Source organism: Trachypithecus francoisi, unplaced genomic scaffold (genome assembly GCF_009764315.1).
Source record: "Trachypithecus francoisi isolate TF-2019V2 unplaced genomic scaffold, Tfra_2.0 Lachesis_group10, whole genome shotgun sequence".
Taxonomy (NCBI): domain Eukaryota; kingdom Metazoa; phylum Chordata; class Mammalia; order Primates; family Cercopithecidae; genus Trachypithecus; species Trachypithecus francoisi.
Window position 1 is genome coordinate 85,056,755 of NW_022681455.1, and position 17,283 is coordinate 85,074,037.

At 37.2% G+C, this 17,283-nt stretch overlaps 1 protein-coding gene across 2 annotated transcripts in view; it reads left to right on the plus strand.

The window, feature by feature from the left end:
* LOC117087717 (zinc finger protein 267) overlaps positions 1-12,567 on the plus strand; it is a 43,141-nt gene extending 30,574 nt beyond the window's left edge. For both annotated transcript variants that reach the window (XM_033218267.1, XM_033218266.1), the window contains one exon: positions 9,751-12,567. In XM_033218267.1, coding sequence (XP_033074158.1) covers positions 9,751-11,747 — 1,997 coding nt within the window. In that variant the 3' untranslated portion in view covers positions 11,748-12,567. The remainder of the gene's footprint in view (positions 1-9,750) is intronic.
* Positions 12,568-17,283: the final 4,716 nt, after the last annotated feature.

Consider the following 17,283-nt stretch of genomic DNA (forward strand, 5'->3'; position numbering starts at 1 on the left):
AATGGAAAGCAAAAAAAGCAGGAGTTGCAATCCTGGTCTCTGATAAAACAAACTTTAAACAAACAAAGGTCAAAAGAGACAAAGAAGGCCATTATGTAATGGTAAAGGGATCAATTCAACAAGAATAGCTAACTATCCTAAATATATATGCACCCAATACAGGAGCACCCAGATTCAAAAAGCACATTCTTAGAGACCCACAAAGAGACTTAGACTCCCACACAATAATAATGGGAGACTTCAACACCCCACTGTCAATATTAGATCAACGAGACAGAAAATTAACAAGGATATTTAGGACCTGAACTCAGCTCTGCACCAAGCAGACCTAATCTGAAGATGTCTATCCTCAGAACTCTCCAACCCAAATCAACAGAATATACATTCTTCTCAGCACCACACTGCACTTATTCTAAAGTTGACCACATAATTGGAAGTAAAACACTCTTCAGCAAATGTAAAAGAACAAATCACAACAAACTGTCTCTCAGACTACAGTGCAATCAAATTAGCACTCAGGATTAAGAATCTCAAAACTGCACAACTACATGGAAACTGAACAACCTGCTCCTGAATGACTACTGGGTAAATAACCAAATGAAGGCAGAAATAAAGATGTTCTTTGAAACCGGTGAGAACAAATACACAACATACCATAATCTCTGGGACACATTTAAAGCAGTGTGTAGGTGGAAATGTATAGCACTGATTGCCCACAAGAGAAAGCAGGGGAGATCTAAAATCGACAGCCTAATATCACAATTTAAAAATCCAGAGAAGCAAGAGGAAAAAATCTTAAAATTACACAGTGAAAGTGAATTGTGAGAGATATGCCTAACTGGTGTTTAGGAACAGGAAGTCTACATACCTGTATGTATTTCAAAGTTAACAGGCTCTCGAATGCCTAGTTATTGGTTATACAGATTGCATAATGCCACTCAATATTTTTATTTAAAATACTTTATAAGCATATTAATTTAAAATGATGAGTGTATTTTCTAATAATCTAGATTGTAATACAAAACAAAAATGAATCAAAAAGTAAATTGCGGCCGGGCACGGTGGCTCAAGCCTGTAATCCCAGCACTTTGGGAGGCCGAGACGGGTGGATCACAAGGTCAGGAGATCGAGACCATCCTGGCTAACACGGTGAAACCCCATCTCTACTAAAAAATACAAAAAAAAAAACTAGCCGGGCGAGGTGGCGGGCGCCTGTAGTCCCAGCTACTCGGGAGGCTGAGGCAGGAGAATGGCGTAAACCCGGGAGGCGGAGTTTGCAGTGAGCTGAGATCGCACCACTGCACTCCAGCCTGGGCGACAGAGGGAGACTCCGTCTCAAAAAAAAAAAAAAAAAGTAAATTGCAATTAGGACTTCTAAATTATCTTTTTAGAAATTAATCTACCCACCAATTGCATTTTAATTGGGCCTTTGGTGTCATCCATATGTATGTATGCACACATTTATTTATATATATATAAACTGTGTAGGTATGTAGTGTTTTCATTTCCACAAGATACTGAAAATTTTGTGTCATCTTTGTATCCTATATTTCCATGTAATTAATAATACAGAATTTTATCAGGTAAACTTAAAAAATATTAAAAAGCCATACAAACAGTCACACACACAAGAAAGTGTTTGTCTTTTCAAATGTATAGCAGAATTAAAAGTATTCTATATACTATTATTACAATAATACCGAATGCTTTGTGTATATTTTTTTACCTTAACCGGAAAACTTTATACTGTTACATGATTTTTTGTTCCTCCCTACCATCATTTCATTTTTCAATGTAAAGAACTGACTCCTTTAGCATTTCTTGTATGACAGGTCTAATGGATATAAATTCATTTAGCTTTTATTAAGAATTCTTAATTAATTAATTAATTAATTTTTTAAGCGGAGTCTTGCTCTGCCGCCCAGGCTGGAGTGGAGTGGCGCGATCTTGGCTCACTGCAAGCTCCGCCTCCTGGGTTCACGCCATTCTCCTGCCTCAGCCTCCCGAGTAGCCGGGACTACAGGCACCCGCCACCACTCCTGGCTTTTTTTGTGTGTTTTTAGTAGAGATGGGGTTTCACTGCGTTAGCCAGGATGTCTCCATCTCCTGACCTCGTGGTCCGCCCGTCTTGGCCTCCCAAAGTGCTGGGATTACAGGCGTGAGTCACTGCGCCTGGCCCCAAGAATTCTTTATTTCTAATTCATTTTTAAAGTATAGTTTGGGCCGGGCGCGGTGGCTCAAGCCTGTAATCCCAGCACTTTGGGAGGCCGAGACGGGCGGATCACGAGGTCAGGAGATCGAGACCATCCTGGCTAACACGGTGAAACCCCGTCTCTACTAAAAATACAAAAACTAGCTGGGCGAGGTGGCGGGCGCCTGTAGTCCCAGCTACTCGGGAGGCTGAGGCAGGAGAATGGTGTAAACCCAGGAGGCGGAGCTTGCAGTGAGCTGAGATCCGGCCACTGCACTCCAGTCCGGGCGACAGAGCGAGACTCCGCCTCAAAAAAAAAAAAAAAAAGTATAGTTTGGGCAGATGTAGTGTTCATAGTAGGTAGTTGTCATTTTTTCATCACTTTCAGTATATCATCCTGCCATCTTCTGGCTTGTGAGATTTTTTGCTGAGACATCTGTTGATCATTTTATGAGTGGCCTTGTACCTGCCAAGTCATCTTTTTCTTTCTGACTTCAAGATTCTCTTTGTCACTTTTGAACTTCTGATTATAATGTCTCATGTGAGTCTCTTTGTGTTGCTTCCAGAGTTGGTTGAACTTTAAATTTTAGGCCATTTTCTCCATCAAATTTGGAAAATTCTTAGTCATTATTATTTCAAATAAGTTTTCTGCTCTTTTTCAGTCTAGAATTCTCATGAGTATATTACCTACTTGATAATATCCCATAGGTTTACTAGGCTGTGTTTTCCTTCTTTTTTTTGTCCTGATTGCCTTCCTGACTCTAAAATTTCAAATGACCTGTTATCAAGCATGCTGGGGATTTTTTGCCTGTTACATCAGGTCTGCAGTAGACCTCATCTAGTGAATCTTTAAATTTAGTTTTTATTTTTTACCTCCACACTTTGTGTTTTTATAGTTTTAATATCTTTGTTCATTTTCATCATCCATTTTCTCTTTTAGTTTAGTTGTGTTCTCCTTTAGTTGACTGAACATTTTTAATACAGATATTTTAGCCAGTTTTGTGGCTCATGCCTGTAATCCCAACTACTTTGGAGGTTGAAGTCGGAGGATCGTTTGAGGCCAGGAGTTTGAGACCTGCCTGAGCAATATTGTGAGACCCTGTGTCTATAAAAAATAATAAGTACACTAGGTGTGATGGTGCATGCCTGTAGTTTTAGATACTCAGGAAGCTGAGGCAGGAGAATCAGTTAACTTCAGAAATTTATGCCTGCAGTGAGCTGTTATTGTGCCACGGCTCCCTAGTCTGGGTGTTTTTTGAGAAATGTCCTTTCAAATCTTTTGCCCATTTTTGATTGGATTATTAGATAGTTTCTTATAGAGTTGTTTGAGCTCCTTACATATTCTGGTTATTGATTCTTTGTCAGATGGGTAGTTTGTGAATATTTTCTCCCATTCTGTGGGTTGTTTCTTCACTTTATTGATTATTTCCTTTGCTGTCCAGGTGGTTTTTAACTTGACATGATCCCATATATCCATTTTTGCTTCGGTTCCCTGTGCTTTAATACATTACTTAAGAAATTTTTACACAAACCAGTATCCTGGAGAGTTTCCCCAATGTTTTCTTATAGTAGTTTCATAGTTTGAAGTCTTAAAGTCCTTAATCCATTCTGATTTGATTTTTGTATATAGTGAGAGATAGGGGTCTAAGTTTCTGTTTTTAATGAATAGCTTGTCTTCATGTATATGGATATCCAGTTTTTTTAGCACCAGTTATTGAAAAAACTATCCTTTCTCTAGTGTATGTTTTTAACATCTTTGTTAAAAACGAGTCCACTCAAGGTATCTGGAGTTGTTTTTGGGTTCTCTATTCTGTTGCATTGGTCTGTGTGTCTGTTTTTATGCCAGTACCATGCCATTTTGGTTACTACAGCTCTTGAGTGTAATGTGAAGTCAGGTAATGTGACTCCTTAAGTTTTGTTCTTTTAGCTTAGGATAGCTTTGCTATTCTGAGTCTTTCGTGGTTCCATATATATTTTAGGATTGTTTTTTCTATTTCTGTGAAAAATGTCATTAGTATTTTGATAGGGATTGTATTGAATCTGTAGATTGTTTTGAGTAGTATGGATATTTTAACAATATTGATTCTTCCAATCCATTGACATGGGATTTTGTGTGTGTGTATGTCTTCTTCTATACTTTTCTTTTCTTTCTTTCTTTCTTTCTTTTTTTTTTTTTTTTTTTTGAGATGGTGTTTTCCTCTTGTCGCCCAGCCTGGAATGCAGTGGCGTGATCTCGGCTCACTGTAACCTGTGCCTCCTGGGTTCAAGCCATTCTCCTGCCGTAGCCTCCCAAGTAGCTGGGACTCCAGGCATGCGCCACCGTGCCTGGCTAATTTTTTGTATTTTTAGTAGAGATGGGGTTTCACCATGTTGGCTATGCTGGTCTCAAACTCCTGACCTCAAGTGATCTGCCCACCTCGGCCTCCCAGGTGCTGGGATTACAGGCGTAAGCCACTATACCCGGCCATCCTCTTCAATTTCTTTCATTCATGTTTTATAGTTTTCATTGTACAGATCTTTCACTTCTTTGGTTAAGTTAATGTCTAGGTATTTAATTTTATTTGTGGCTACTGTAAATGGAATTACTTTCTAATCTGTTTTTTCAGATTCTCTGTTGGAATATAGAAATGCTTGATGTTTGTATGTTCATTTTATATCCTGCAACTTTATCGGTTCTTATCGTTTTTTGGTGGAGTCTTTAGATTTTTCTAAATGTGTAAGAGTATACCACCTGCAAACAAGGATAATTTGATGACTTCCTTTCTAATTTGGATGCCATTTAGTTTTTTTCTCTTGTTTTACTGCTGCTGTAGCTAGCACTCCCAGTACTATGTTGATTAACAGTGGTGAAAGTGGGCATCCTTGTCATGTTCCAGATCTTAGAGAAAAGTCTTTCAGATGTTTTCCCTCCATTCAGGATGATACTAGCTGTGGATCTGTCATATATGGTTTTTATTATTTTGAGGTATGTTCTTTCTATATCGAGCTTTTTGAGGGTTTTTATTATCAAAGGGTGTTAAATTTTATTAAATGCTTTTTTCAGCAGCAGTTGAAAAGATCATATGATTTCGTCCTTCATTCTGTCGATATGATGTATCATATTGATTGATTGCATATGACGAATCATTCTTGCATACCTGGGATAAATCCCACTTTGTCATAATGAACAATCTTTTAATGTGTTGTTGAATTCTGTTTGCTAATATTTTGTTATTTTTACATAAATATTTATTATAGATATTGGCCTACAATTTTCATCTTTTGATGTATCTTTTTCTGATTTGGGTATTATGGTAATACCTCAAAGAATGAGTTAGGAAGCATTCCTTCCTCCTCTGTTTTGGAAGTTTTTGAGTAGGGCTGGTATTAGATCTTTAAATGTTTGGTAGAATTTAGTGATGAAGTCATCAGGTCCTGGGCTTTTCTTTACTGGGAGACTTTTTATTATGGATTTGAACTTGTTGCTTGTTATTGGTCTGTTCATGTTTTGGATTTCTTCCTTGTTTAATCTTGGTAGGTTGTATATATCTGGGAACGTATCTGTTTTTGCTAGATTTTCCAATTAGTTGGCATACAGTTGTTAATAATAGTCACTAATAATCTTTTGAATGTCTGCAGTATCAGTTATAATGTCTCCTTTTTCATCTCTGATTTTATGTGGGTCTTCTTTTTTTCTTAGTAAAGGTAAAGGTTTGTAACTTTTATCTGCTTAAAAAATCAACTTTTCATTTCATTGATTTTTTTGTATTTTTATTTCAATTTTATTTATTTCTGCTGTGATCTTTATTATAATTTTTGTTTTGTTTTGCTATTTTTTAATTCTTTAAGATGCAACATTATTTGATTTTTTTTTGTTTTTTGATGAAAGCACATATATCTATACATTTCTCACTCAGTACTGCTTTTGCTGTATCCCATAGGTTTGGTATGTGTTTTTTCATTATTTGTTTGAAGAAATTTTTCAGTTTCCTTCTTAATACTCTTTATTGATCCAATTTTCATTCAGAAGCATATTGTTTAATTTACATTTGTTTGTATGGTTTCCAAAATTTTTGTTACTGATTTCTAGTTATATTCCATTGTGGGCAGAGATGTTTGATATTATTTCACTTTTCTGAATGTTTTAAGACTTGTTTTGTAACTTAAAATGTTGTGTATCTGAAAATTATGTGCTGAGAAGAATGTGTGTTCTGTAGCCATTAGATAAAATGTTCTGCAAATATTTATTAGGTATATTTGGTTTATAGTACAGATTAAGTCTGATGTTTCTTTCATGATTTTCTGTCTGTAAGATCTGTACAATGCTGAAAGTGGTGTGTTAAAGTCTCAATTATTATTGTATTGGGGTCTTTCTCTAGCTTTAATACACTTTGCTTCATGTGTCTCAGTGCTTTAGTGTAGGGTACATGGATATTTAAAATTGTTATATTCTCTGGCTGAATTGATCCCTTTATCATAAAATGATCTTTGTTCTGTCTTCACAGTTTTTGTCTTGAAATACATTTTATCTGATATAAGTATAGCTACTTTAGTTCTTTTTTTTTGGTTTCATTGGCATGGAACATTTTTCCATTCCTTTATTTTTCAGTCTATGGTGTATCTTTATAGATGAAGTGTATTTCTCGTAGGCAGCAGATCACTGGGTCTTCCTTTTTCTTTTTTTCACCCATTCTGTGTTATTTAATTGGAGTTTTAGTGCATTTCCTTTCAGTGTTATTATTGATAAGTATGTGTTTACTTTTGCTGTTTCGTTATTTGTTTTCCTGTTGTTTTTGTGTCTCCACTTTATTTTGTCCTTCCTTCCTGTCTTCGTTTTAGTGAACATGATTTTTCTTGGTGGTATGATTTAATTTCTTGCTTTTTGGTTTCTGTATCTGTTGTATGTTTTTTTTTTTATTTGAGGTTACCATGAGACTTACAAATACTATCTTATAACCTATTTTTTTTACCTGTTGACAGCTTCACACTGATTGCCTAAATGAATAAATAAGCAACATGAAAACTAGTAAAAACTCTACCCTTTAACTTTGTTTCCCCATTTTTAAACTTATTGTTGGTTCTCCTTATGTCTTATTGTACTGTCTATGTCTTGAAACATTGTTGTAGTTGTATTGAGTCATCATTGAGTATTTCTACTTGAGTATTTTACACACCACAATTACCATATTATAATTATAATATTCAGTTTTTCTCTGTGCTATTACCAATGAGTTCTGTACCTTCAGATGACTTCTTATTGTTCATTAACATTCTCTTCTTACAGATGGAAGAGAATGCCCCTTAGTATTACTTGTAGGACAGGTCTGGTTTTAATGAAATCTCTCAGTGTTTGTCTGGGAAGGTCATTTTTTTCTCCTTCATGGTTATGGAATATTTTCACGTGATACACTATTCTAGCATAAAAGTTTTGCTCCGTCAGCACTTTAAATTAATGTCTTGCTACTCTCTCCTGGCCTCTAAGGTTTCCACTGAAAATCTGCTTCCAGACATACTGGAGTTTCATTATATGCTATTTCTTTTTTCTTGGTGCTTTTAGGATCCTTTATTCTTAATTTTTGGAAGTTTGATTATTAAATGTCTTGATGTAATCATCTTTGGGTTCAATCTACTCTGTGTTCTGTAACCTGGTTGTACTTGGATATTGATGTCTTTATAGATCAGGGAAGTTCTCTGATCGTATTCCTTGAGTAAACTTTCTACCCCTTTCTCTTTCTCTCTTTAAGGCTAATAACTCTTAGCTTTACCCTTCTCAGGCTGTTTTCTAAATCATGTAGGCATGCTTCATTCTTTTTTGTCTTCTCTACATATTTTCAAATTGCCTATATTCAAGCTCAATAATTTTTTCTTTTGCCTGATCAATTTTGCTATTAAGAGACTCTGATGCATTCTTCAGTATGCCAATTGCATTTTTTAACTTCAATTTCTGCTTGATTCCTTTTAATCATTTCAATCTTTTTGTTCAATTTACCTGATAGAATCTGAATTCCTTCTCTATTTTATCTTGAATTTGTTTACTCAACACAACTATTTTGAATTATCTGTCTGAAAAGTTACTTATTTTGTTTCTCCAGGATTGGTCTCTTGTGCCTTATTCAGTTTGTTAGGCCATATTTTACTGGATGGTCTTAATGTGTAGATGTTCATCTGTGTCTGGGCATTGAAGAGTTAGGCATTTATTGTAGCCTTCACAATTTGGGTTTTATGTCCACCCTTGTTGGGAAGGCTTTCCAGAATTTGAAAGTACTTGGATCTCAAACTCAATAATGTTCTTCTTACAGACTCAGAGGTACCATGTTGCTGGTCTTGGTTAAAATCGATGAATTACCTAAATTACCAAGCACAGAGACTCTTGTTCTGTTCCCTTAGTTTCTTCCAGACAAATGGAATTTCTTTCTCTATGCTGAGCTACCTGGAGCTGGGGTGGGATGACACAAGCTTCCCTGTTACCCCCACCACTGGGACTGTGCTAATTTAGACCTGAAGTGAGCACAGCACTGGGTCTCATCCAAGGCCCAGTGTAATTACTGCCTGGCTACTACCTAAGTTTACTCAAGACCTTAGGCCTCTACAATCAGCAGGTGGTAACCAGCCAGGTTTGTGTCTCCTCAGGGCAGTGAGTTCCTTTTGGCCCCAAGTAGGTCCAGAGATATTGTGTGGGAGCCAGGTATTGAAGTCAGAAGCCTTATTTATCTCATGTTCTATTCTACTGCAGCTAAGCTGGCATTCAAATCACAAGACAACATCCTTCCCTCTCCTCCCTCCCCTTTCTGCAGGCAGAGGAGCCTCATATTGTGTCTGCCACCACCACCAGCCCACAGGGGTTTTCACTGGGCTATCACTGATGTTTACTCAATGCCCAAGCACTCTTCAGTTAGCTTGTGATGACTGCTTCCACATCTGGGACTTACTCTTTGGTGCGGGGCAGGTCCAGAAATGTGACTAAGGGACCCTAAGAGTCTGCTTGGTGCTCTACCCCACTGTGGCCAAGGTGGTACCTCAGGTGCAAGACAGAATCCCATTTACTTTTTCCTCTGCTTTGCTCAAACAGAAGGTGTCTTTCATTATACCCACCACAGTGGGAGATGTTCTGGGTCACACCTGAAGCCAGGACATCTCAGAGTCCAGTGTTCATGATGTGTTATTGGGGTACCACTGTTGGTTATTCAGAGACCAGCAGCTCCTAAGTCAGAAGGTGATGAATCCTGCCAGGTCTCTGTTGTGATAGGGCAGCACTGGGTTCATTGTAGTCCCCTAGTCACTGTGCTCTCCGTCTCCCAAATTAACAGATTTCTCCCCGCCATGCAGATGCTGCTGAGGGGCAAGGGCAGGTGACACAAACAGTCCCTTTTCTCCACTGTTGGTGTCTTAGTAGTTCACATGCCACTTTATTGTTGTAAAGTTATTGTAGTAAAGTTTGTATATCAATTGAGAAAACAGGGACTTAGGTTTTTCACTCAACTGTTGTATTCTCAACTTAGCATAATTTTGTGTATTAGATTTGTAAAATATATGTATCTGAATCTAGTAATTGGAATTCTTAAAATGTTTATATCTTTCAGATGTGTTTTCACATTATAACAAGGACCTGTTGACAGAGCAATGCACAGAAGCTTCATTCCAAAAAGTGATATCAAGGAGACATGGGAACTGTGATCTTGAGAATTTACATTTAAGAAAAAGGTGGAAAAGGGAGGAGTGTGACGGGCACAATGGATGTTATGATGAAAAGACTTTTAAATATGATCAATTTGATGAGTCCTCTGTTGAAAGTTTGTTTCACCAACAAATACTTTCTCCTTGTGCCAAAAGCTATAACTTTGATCAATATAGGAAGGTCTTTACTCATTCATCATTGTTTAGTCAACAAGAGGAAATAGATATTTGGGGAAAACATCACATACATGATAAAACTTCAGAGTTATTTAGGCAGGTCTCTACTCTAAGTAGGTACCGAGATGTTTTTATTGGAGAGAAAAATTATTGCAATAATTCTGAAAAAACCTTGAACCAAAGCTCAAGCCCTAAAAATCATCAGGAAAATTGCTTTCTAGAAAAACAATGCAAATGTAAAGAATTTGAGAAAGTCTTTCTTCAGAGTATGCATGGGCAAGAGAAGCAAGAACAGTCTTACAAATGTAATAAATGTGTAGAAGTTTGTACCCAGTCATTAAAACATATTCAACATCAGACCATCCATATCAGAGAAAACTCATATAGATGTAATAAATATGATAAAGACCTTAGTCAGTCATCAAATCTTAGAAAGCAGATAATCCATAACGAAGAGAAACCATACAAATGTGAAAAATGTGGGGATAGCTTTAACCATAGTTTGCACCTTACTCAACATCAGATCATACCTACTGAAGAGAAACCTTATAAATGGAAAGAATGTGGCAAAGTCTTTAACTGTAGTTTATACCTTACCAAACAGCAGCAAATTGATACTGGAGAAAACCTTTACAAATGTAAAGCATGTAGCAAATCTTTTACTCGTTCCTCCAATCTTATTGTGCATCAGAGAATTCACACTGGAGAGAAACCATACAAATGTAAAGAATGTGGCAAAGCCTTTCGCTGTAGTTCATACCTTACTAAACATAAGCGAATTCATACTGGAGAGAAACCTTATAAATGTAAAGAATGTGGAAAAGCTTTTAACCGTAGTTCATGCCTTACTCAACATCAGACAACTCATACGGGAGAAAAACTTTACAAATGTAAAGTATGTAGCAAATCTTATGCTCGTTCTTCAAATCTTATTATGCATCAGAGAGTTCATACTGGAGAGAAGCCTTATAAATGTAAAGAATGTGGCAAAGTCTTTAGCCGTAGTTCTTGCCTTACTCAACATCGGAAAATTCATACTGGAGAGAATCTTTACAAATGTAAAGTATGTGCCAAACCTTTTACTTGTTTCTCAAATCTTATTGTGCATGAGAGAATTCATACTGGAGAGAAACCCTATAAATGTAAAGAATGCGGCAAAGCCTTTCCTTATAGTTCACACCTTATTCGACATCATCGAATTCATACTGGAGAAAAACCATACAAATGTAAAGCATGTAGCAAATCTTTTAGTGACTCCTCAGGTCTTACTGTGCATCGGCGAACTCATACTGGAGAGAAACCCTATACATGTAAAGAATGTGGCAAAGCCTTTAGTTATAGTTCAGATGTTATTCAGCATCAGAGAATTCATACTGGGCAGAGACCCTACAAATGTGAAGAATGTGGCAAAGCCTTCAACTATAGGTCATACCTCACTACACATCAGAGAAGTCATACTGGAGAGAGACCCTACAAATGTGAAGAATGTGGCAAAGCCTTCAACTCTAGGTCATACCTCACTACACATCGGAGAAGTCACACTGGAGAGAGACCCTACAAATGTGATGAATGTGGTAAAGCCTTCAGCTATAGGTCATACCTCACTACACATCGGAGAAGTCATAGTGGAGAGAGACCCTACAAATGTGAAGAATGTGGCAAAGCCTTTAACTCTAGGTCATACCTCATTACACATCAGAGAAGTCATACTAGAGAAAAACTTTGAAAACGTAAAACATGGAGCAGATTTTTACTTGTTATCCATGTCTTATTGTGCATCAGATAATTTATATGGGAGTGAAACCCTACAGATGTTAAGAATGTGGCATAACCTTTAACCATTTTTCAAGCTTTACACAACAGCAGAGAATATAAACTGGAAAAAATCCATACAGATATTAAAAATGTGGCAAATTATTTAAACTGCTCAACCCTTACTTAAGATAACCCATACTAGAGAAACACTATAGATGTAAAAATGTGAAAAGCTTTATTCAAAATATCAAACTTATGAGTCACCTAGGGGTTCATAGAAAAAGAAAGTTTGTAGACGCAATAAATGTGAGGAAGTATTTAATAAAAAATGAAGTCTAAATGTGTCAGAGAATTTATGTGAGAAAGGACTAAAGCACAGACACTTTCAGCCTTTATACTAAATAAATTTATACAGAATCTAAAGGCAAAATAATTAGATAATTTATTTGCTTATATGTTTTAAAGTAGCAAGAACATTGATGTTTTGACAGGTATATTTCATAGATACTTCATTTGTATTTACAGTATTTGAGGTTTTTGGAGAGCAAATATTATTTATATAATTCAGCTTTCAAATCTGTTGCTGCTTTTCCTTAATCCATGGTGTTCATGTGAAAATATGTGTTCTGTTTTTTTTTCTGCATCAGAGCAATGTGAGGTCCTTCTAAGTTAGGTGAAAATAATTAATATCAACATTTTTCATGGAAGTTTAATGCCAAATGTAAAACACATGAAAAATTTTTAAAATATGCTCTTTGTGTTTGAATAAAGTAGTAATGCATGTAAACATATACGTGTTTAGAGCATTTTTCTATATTAAAGTAAGAGAGATACTCTGAATTTTTGAAATTACTTCACCAATTCCTCCGTAAGTTTTTTTTTTTTTTAAAAAAGAGACTTCATTTAAAGCAGAGGTCCCCGATCCCAGGCTGTACTGGTCTGTGGTCGGTTAGAAACTGAGCTGCACAGCAGGACATGAGTGGTGGGTGAGCCAGCATTACCACATGAGCTCTGCCACCTCTCAGCTGAGTGGTGGCATTAGATTTTCGTAAACCCTATTGTGAATTGTGCATGTGAGGGATTTAGACTGTGTGCTCCTTAGGAGACTCCAACTAATGCCTGATGATCTGAGGCAGAACATTTTCATCTCAAAACCATCTCTCTCCTTGCCAGTTTGTAGAAAAATTGTCTTCCACGAAACCAGTCCCTGGTGCCAAAAAGGTTAGGATCACTGAGTTGAAGTACTGGCATATCTTTATAACAGAATAAAGTAGGAGTCTTTAGTATTATTTGATGTGATAGAAGACATAGTGAAAGAGTTGAGTATTTGATGTGAGGAGAATAACATCTTCACCTATATCAGAGAAATGTGAAGATAATTCCTATCAACATTCACTAAATAGCCTCGCTTAAGAAAATGTAGCAAACAGAACTGCAAGATTAGTATATTGGAAAAAAGGAATGTTTCTTGAGTGCTTGTAACTGTATTTTGACCAGGAAGAATACAGTGGATTTTAAAATGGTTTAGACTATGGGTGAACTTAATTTCTTTTAATAAAATTAGTTGGTTTTTCATATTTTAACACTGATGTACAATGAATGAAATGTTGTACTGACACCAGAGTTAAACTATTCCATCTTATCTAAGATTGTGGTTAACAATGGAAATAATATACCATGGGTTAACAGTGAAATGTCTTCCCTAATATTCCTTTTGTTGGAGGACTTAAACTTTCAATGATTTGGAGAGTAGTTTTCTCATAGTGACTGTCTTGATAATGATTAGATAAGGCAGGTAAGACTGAAAGGCCACAACTTAGCAGCAGATGTTTTACATTCGTTTGAGAGCCAGTTTGTAAGTAGTTCACGAAAAGATGTTGGGTTAAAGCAGTGGTTTGAATTAATTGCATAGCATTCATATAACATAATGCAACTCAGCCATACAAAGAAACAAAGAACTAAAGCTCATGCCCTATATGAATCTCATAGACCTACTAAGTGAAAAAAGCTAGACATAAAATTGTGTTTTGTGTATTTATGTATTGTATTATTTCAGGCAAAGTAAACGTATGGTGAAATAAATCAACACATTGATAGCCTCTGGTTGAGGAAGAAAAGATAGATGCTTGGGACAAAACACAAGTGAATTTTCTGAAGATGATGAAAATGTTCTGTTTGTAAACTAGGTGAAGGTCATATGGGTTTATTTGTTGAAAGTTTACAACTAGAGTTTGTGTCAGCCAATTGGTGCTGCAGTCTGTTTCCTTTGGGTTTTCCTTTGGGACCTCATTCGTTTGAATTGGGACTTCACCTCATTGAAGTCCTGGCAGAGTCACTAGAAGAGACGTGATGATCTTGTCCCAGACCCCAAAAGTGGGTTCTTGAATCTCACACAGGAAAGAATTCCTGGTGAGTTGCAGAGTATAGTAAAGTTATAATGGTTTATTAGAGGCTACTCAGTTACAGAGTAGGGCATCCTCAGAAAGCAAGAAGAGGAATGCCTTGCAATAAGAAGAGATTGTTTATTGAAAGTTCCTCTGTTAGAGTAGGCCTTCCTCAGAAAGCAAGAGGAGAAATGCACCCATTTCAAATGGTTATATAGGTTATTAAGAATGGTATACTTTATTACAGAGGCTTGTAATCGGCTTGTGACAGACTATTAGTATTGTTACTTTTCTATGTTACTATTGATTTCAGCAAGAATTTATGAGTGTACTGTTTTTAAAGCAAAACATACTTAATGCTTTTTCTTAAAGTACTGGGACATTTTCATAAGTTTTGAGTTCTTATTTAGTTGATTAACATCATTAACTCTGTGTCTCAACCATAAACATCTTGTGAGCAAGAGTGCCAGCCCCCTTGGAAAGGAATCCAGCAGGTTTGGCTTTTTTTTTTTTTTTGGAGACAGAGTCTCGCTCAGTTGCCCAGGCTGGAGTGCAGTGGTGCAGTCTCAGCTCACTGCAATCTCCGCCTCCCGGGCTCAAGCTATTCTCCTGCCTTAGCCTCCCAAGTGGCTGGGATTACAGGCGCCTGCAACCACACCTGGCTAATTTATATATTTTTAGTAGAGACAGTTTCACCATGTTGGCCAGGCTGTTCTTGAACTCCTGACTTCAGGTGATCTGCCCACTTCAGCCTCCCAAAGTGTTGGGATTACAGGTGCGAGCCACTGCACCCAGCTACAGGATTGGCTTTACCTGGCCTTTATTCAAGAAAGTGTCACTAGTTAGGATACTTCTGGCAGATTTAGCATGATTGTTATCTGAAAGCTGTCTATCACACTGCAGTGAGGAAGGGTGTTGAACAGCGACTAAGGTGTAATGGCTGCTCATTTGGCTACAGAGGTCCAGCTAGCAGCAAAAGTATAATGGCTTGAGTAGGAATTACAGTTAGGAAAAGGATTTTTAAAGAGCTCTATAGTCAAAAGTTGACTTAATAAAAACTGGTATTTATTCTATGTACATACACATATGCATGGTTTTAAGATCTCCTCTCTCTGTAAAACAGTCAAATGAATTCTGTTTCTCCATTTACTTCTGCCTGTCCTTCCTCTTGCCACTCCAAATGTCACATGAGGGGGACCTAAAAAAAAAAAAAAAAAGAATTCTAACAATTCTAGCCTAGAATCACAGAAAACAGAAAAGTTGGCACAGTCTCCTCCTTTTGGGAGGAAACTGCTTTTTCTCTTGAGGCCCTCAGTTGTAAGCAGAGAGATTCCTCTCAGGTCTAGCACTCTGCTCTTTTTTGTATTGCATTACTTGATCTCCTTGACTTTGGGGGATACCAGAGATTACACTGTACTATGAGAGAACTTGACTAGGTGGATGTAATTGCTGGTGAGTCACTGGCAAGAGCTATGGTTTTAGAGGGCTGACAGCAGTCGCTTATAGTAAATGTTTATTACTCTATAGAGTTGATTATTTCTTTGGGTGTTTGGATAGAAAAAACATAGTTTAGAACATAGAGGCTACAGAAACACCCCCCAGCCACTCCACTGAGGGGTTGGACACCCATGTGGGATGCAGTAATCATAGTGTGTGCTAACTGGCATAGGATCGCCCAGCAACCTCAAAGGAATGTCCTCCTACTGAGGTGCACTGTGGGATCATTGAACTGCCCAGTCCTCTGGCATTTCCTTTCTTTTGAGGGCTCTGAATTCAGTGTTAAAATGGGATACTTGATTTGGGAGGATCTAAGTGTTATGCCTTGCAGCTGTTCCTGCTTTGCACATATTTAAATATTAAGCCCTAAAAACTGCATGCTTCCTTTGCTTTATTTATTAAGTGGCTCCACCCTGAAGCCAGTAAACTAATTAAGAAACAAACTAAGTTAAAAAGGCCACCTATCCAACTAAATCAGTCTCCAAAATGTGCAACTTTCTGACTAAATTAGCTGGGTGGTTTGCTGCTCTTTGTAAAAAAAAAAAAAAAAAAAAAAAACTCAGGAATGCTTTTCTCCAGGACCTGGGAACAGTGTATTTGAAATGTAAACATGAAAAAAGATGGTACCCTATCTCACAATTTCGCAGTAAGATAGAAGCCTAATTTAATCAGGCACTTAGTTCCAAGTTGCAAAACAATTTTCTGTCACAAAGGTTAGTTTATTTTTCCCTGTTTTTTTTTTTTTGTTTTGTTTTTTTTGAGACGGAGTCTCGCTCTGTCGCCTAGGCTGGAGTGCAGTGGTGCAGTCTGGGCTCACTGGAAGCTCCGCCTTCCGGGTTCAGGCCATTCTCCTGCCTCAGCCTCCCGAGTAGCTGGGATTATAGGCGCCCGCCACCACGCCCAGCTAATTTTTTGTATTTTAAGTAGAGATGGGGTTTCACCGTGTTAGCCAGGATGGTCTTGATCTCCTGACCTTGTGATCCACCCACCTTGGCCTTCCAAAGTGCTGAGATTACAGGCATGAACCACCGTGCCTGGCCTATTTTTCCTTTAATTAAAACCAATTATCAAACCTAGATCATCTTTCTGGTTACCAGGTGAATTTAGGATAAACTATGCCAAATGGTGCTGTCAAATTTTCCTACTTGAGGGATATTAATATTAATCTTGACAACATATATGTTTTATAACTCAATTAAACCAGACTGTGATGTTTAAACACTACATGTTTTGCCTCTGATGCACATCACATTCTGGTTTGAGTTATAAAACAGTTTTATCTCTCTCCTACCTTTGTGGAGAGGCATTCCAGGTTGGGAGGCAATGTTGTTTTAATTGTATTTCCCAAGCACTGTTCAGAATTACAAGATCAAATATAAACATAAAAGATGCCAATCAGGCTTCATACTAGAAGGGACTTTGGCAGATACCCATCAAATTTTCTCTCAGGCTTTCTTCCCCCAAGCCACAATAGTTCAGTGAAGATCTTGCCTGCCCTCAAAATCTAAATGCAGTATGATCTCACTGCCTATTTTGGGCTCTGCAGTTTCATCTGGGGCACAGTTAGAAAAGATTTGTAATAAAATAACCTCATAAAGTGGCAATCATCAGTTCCAGCCCTGTCTT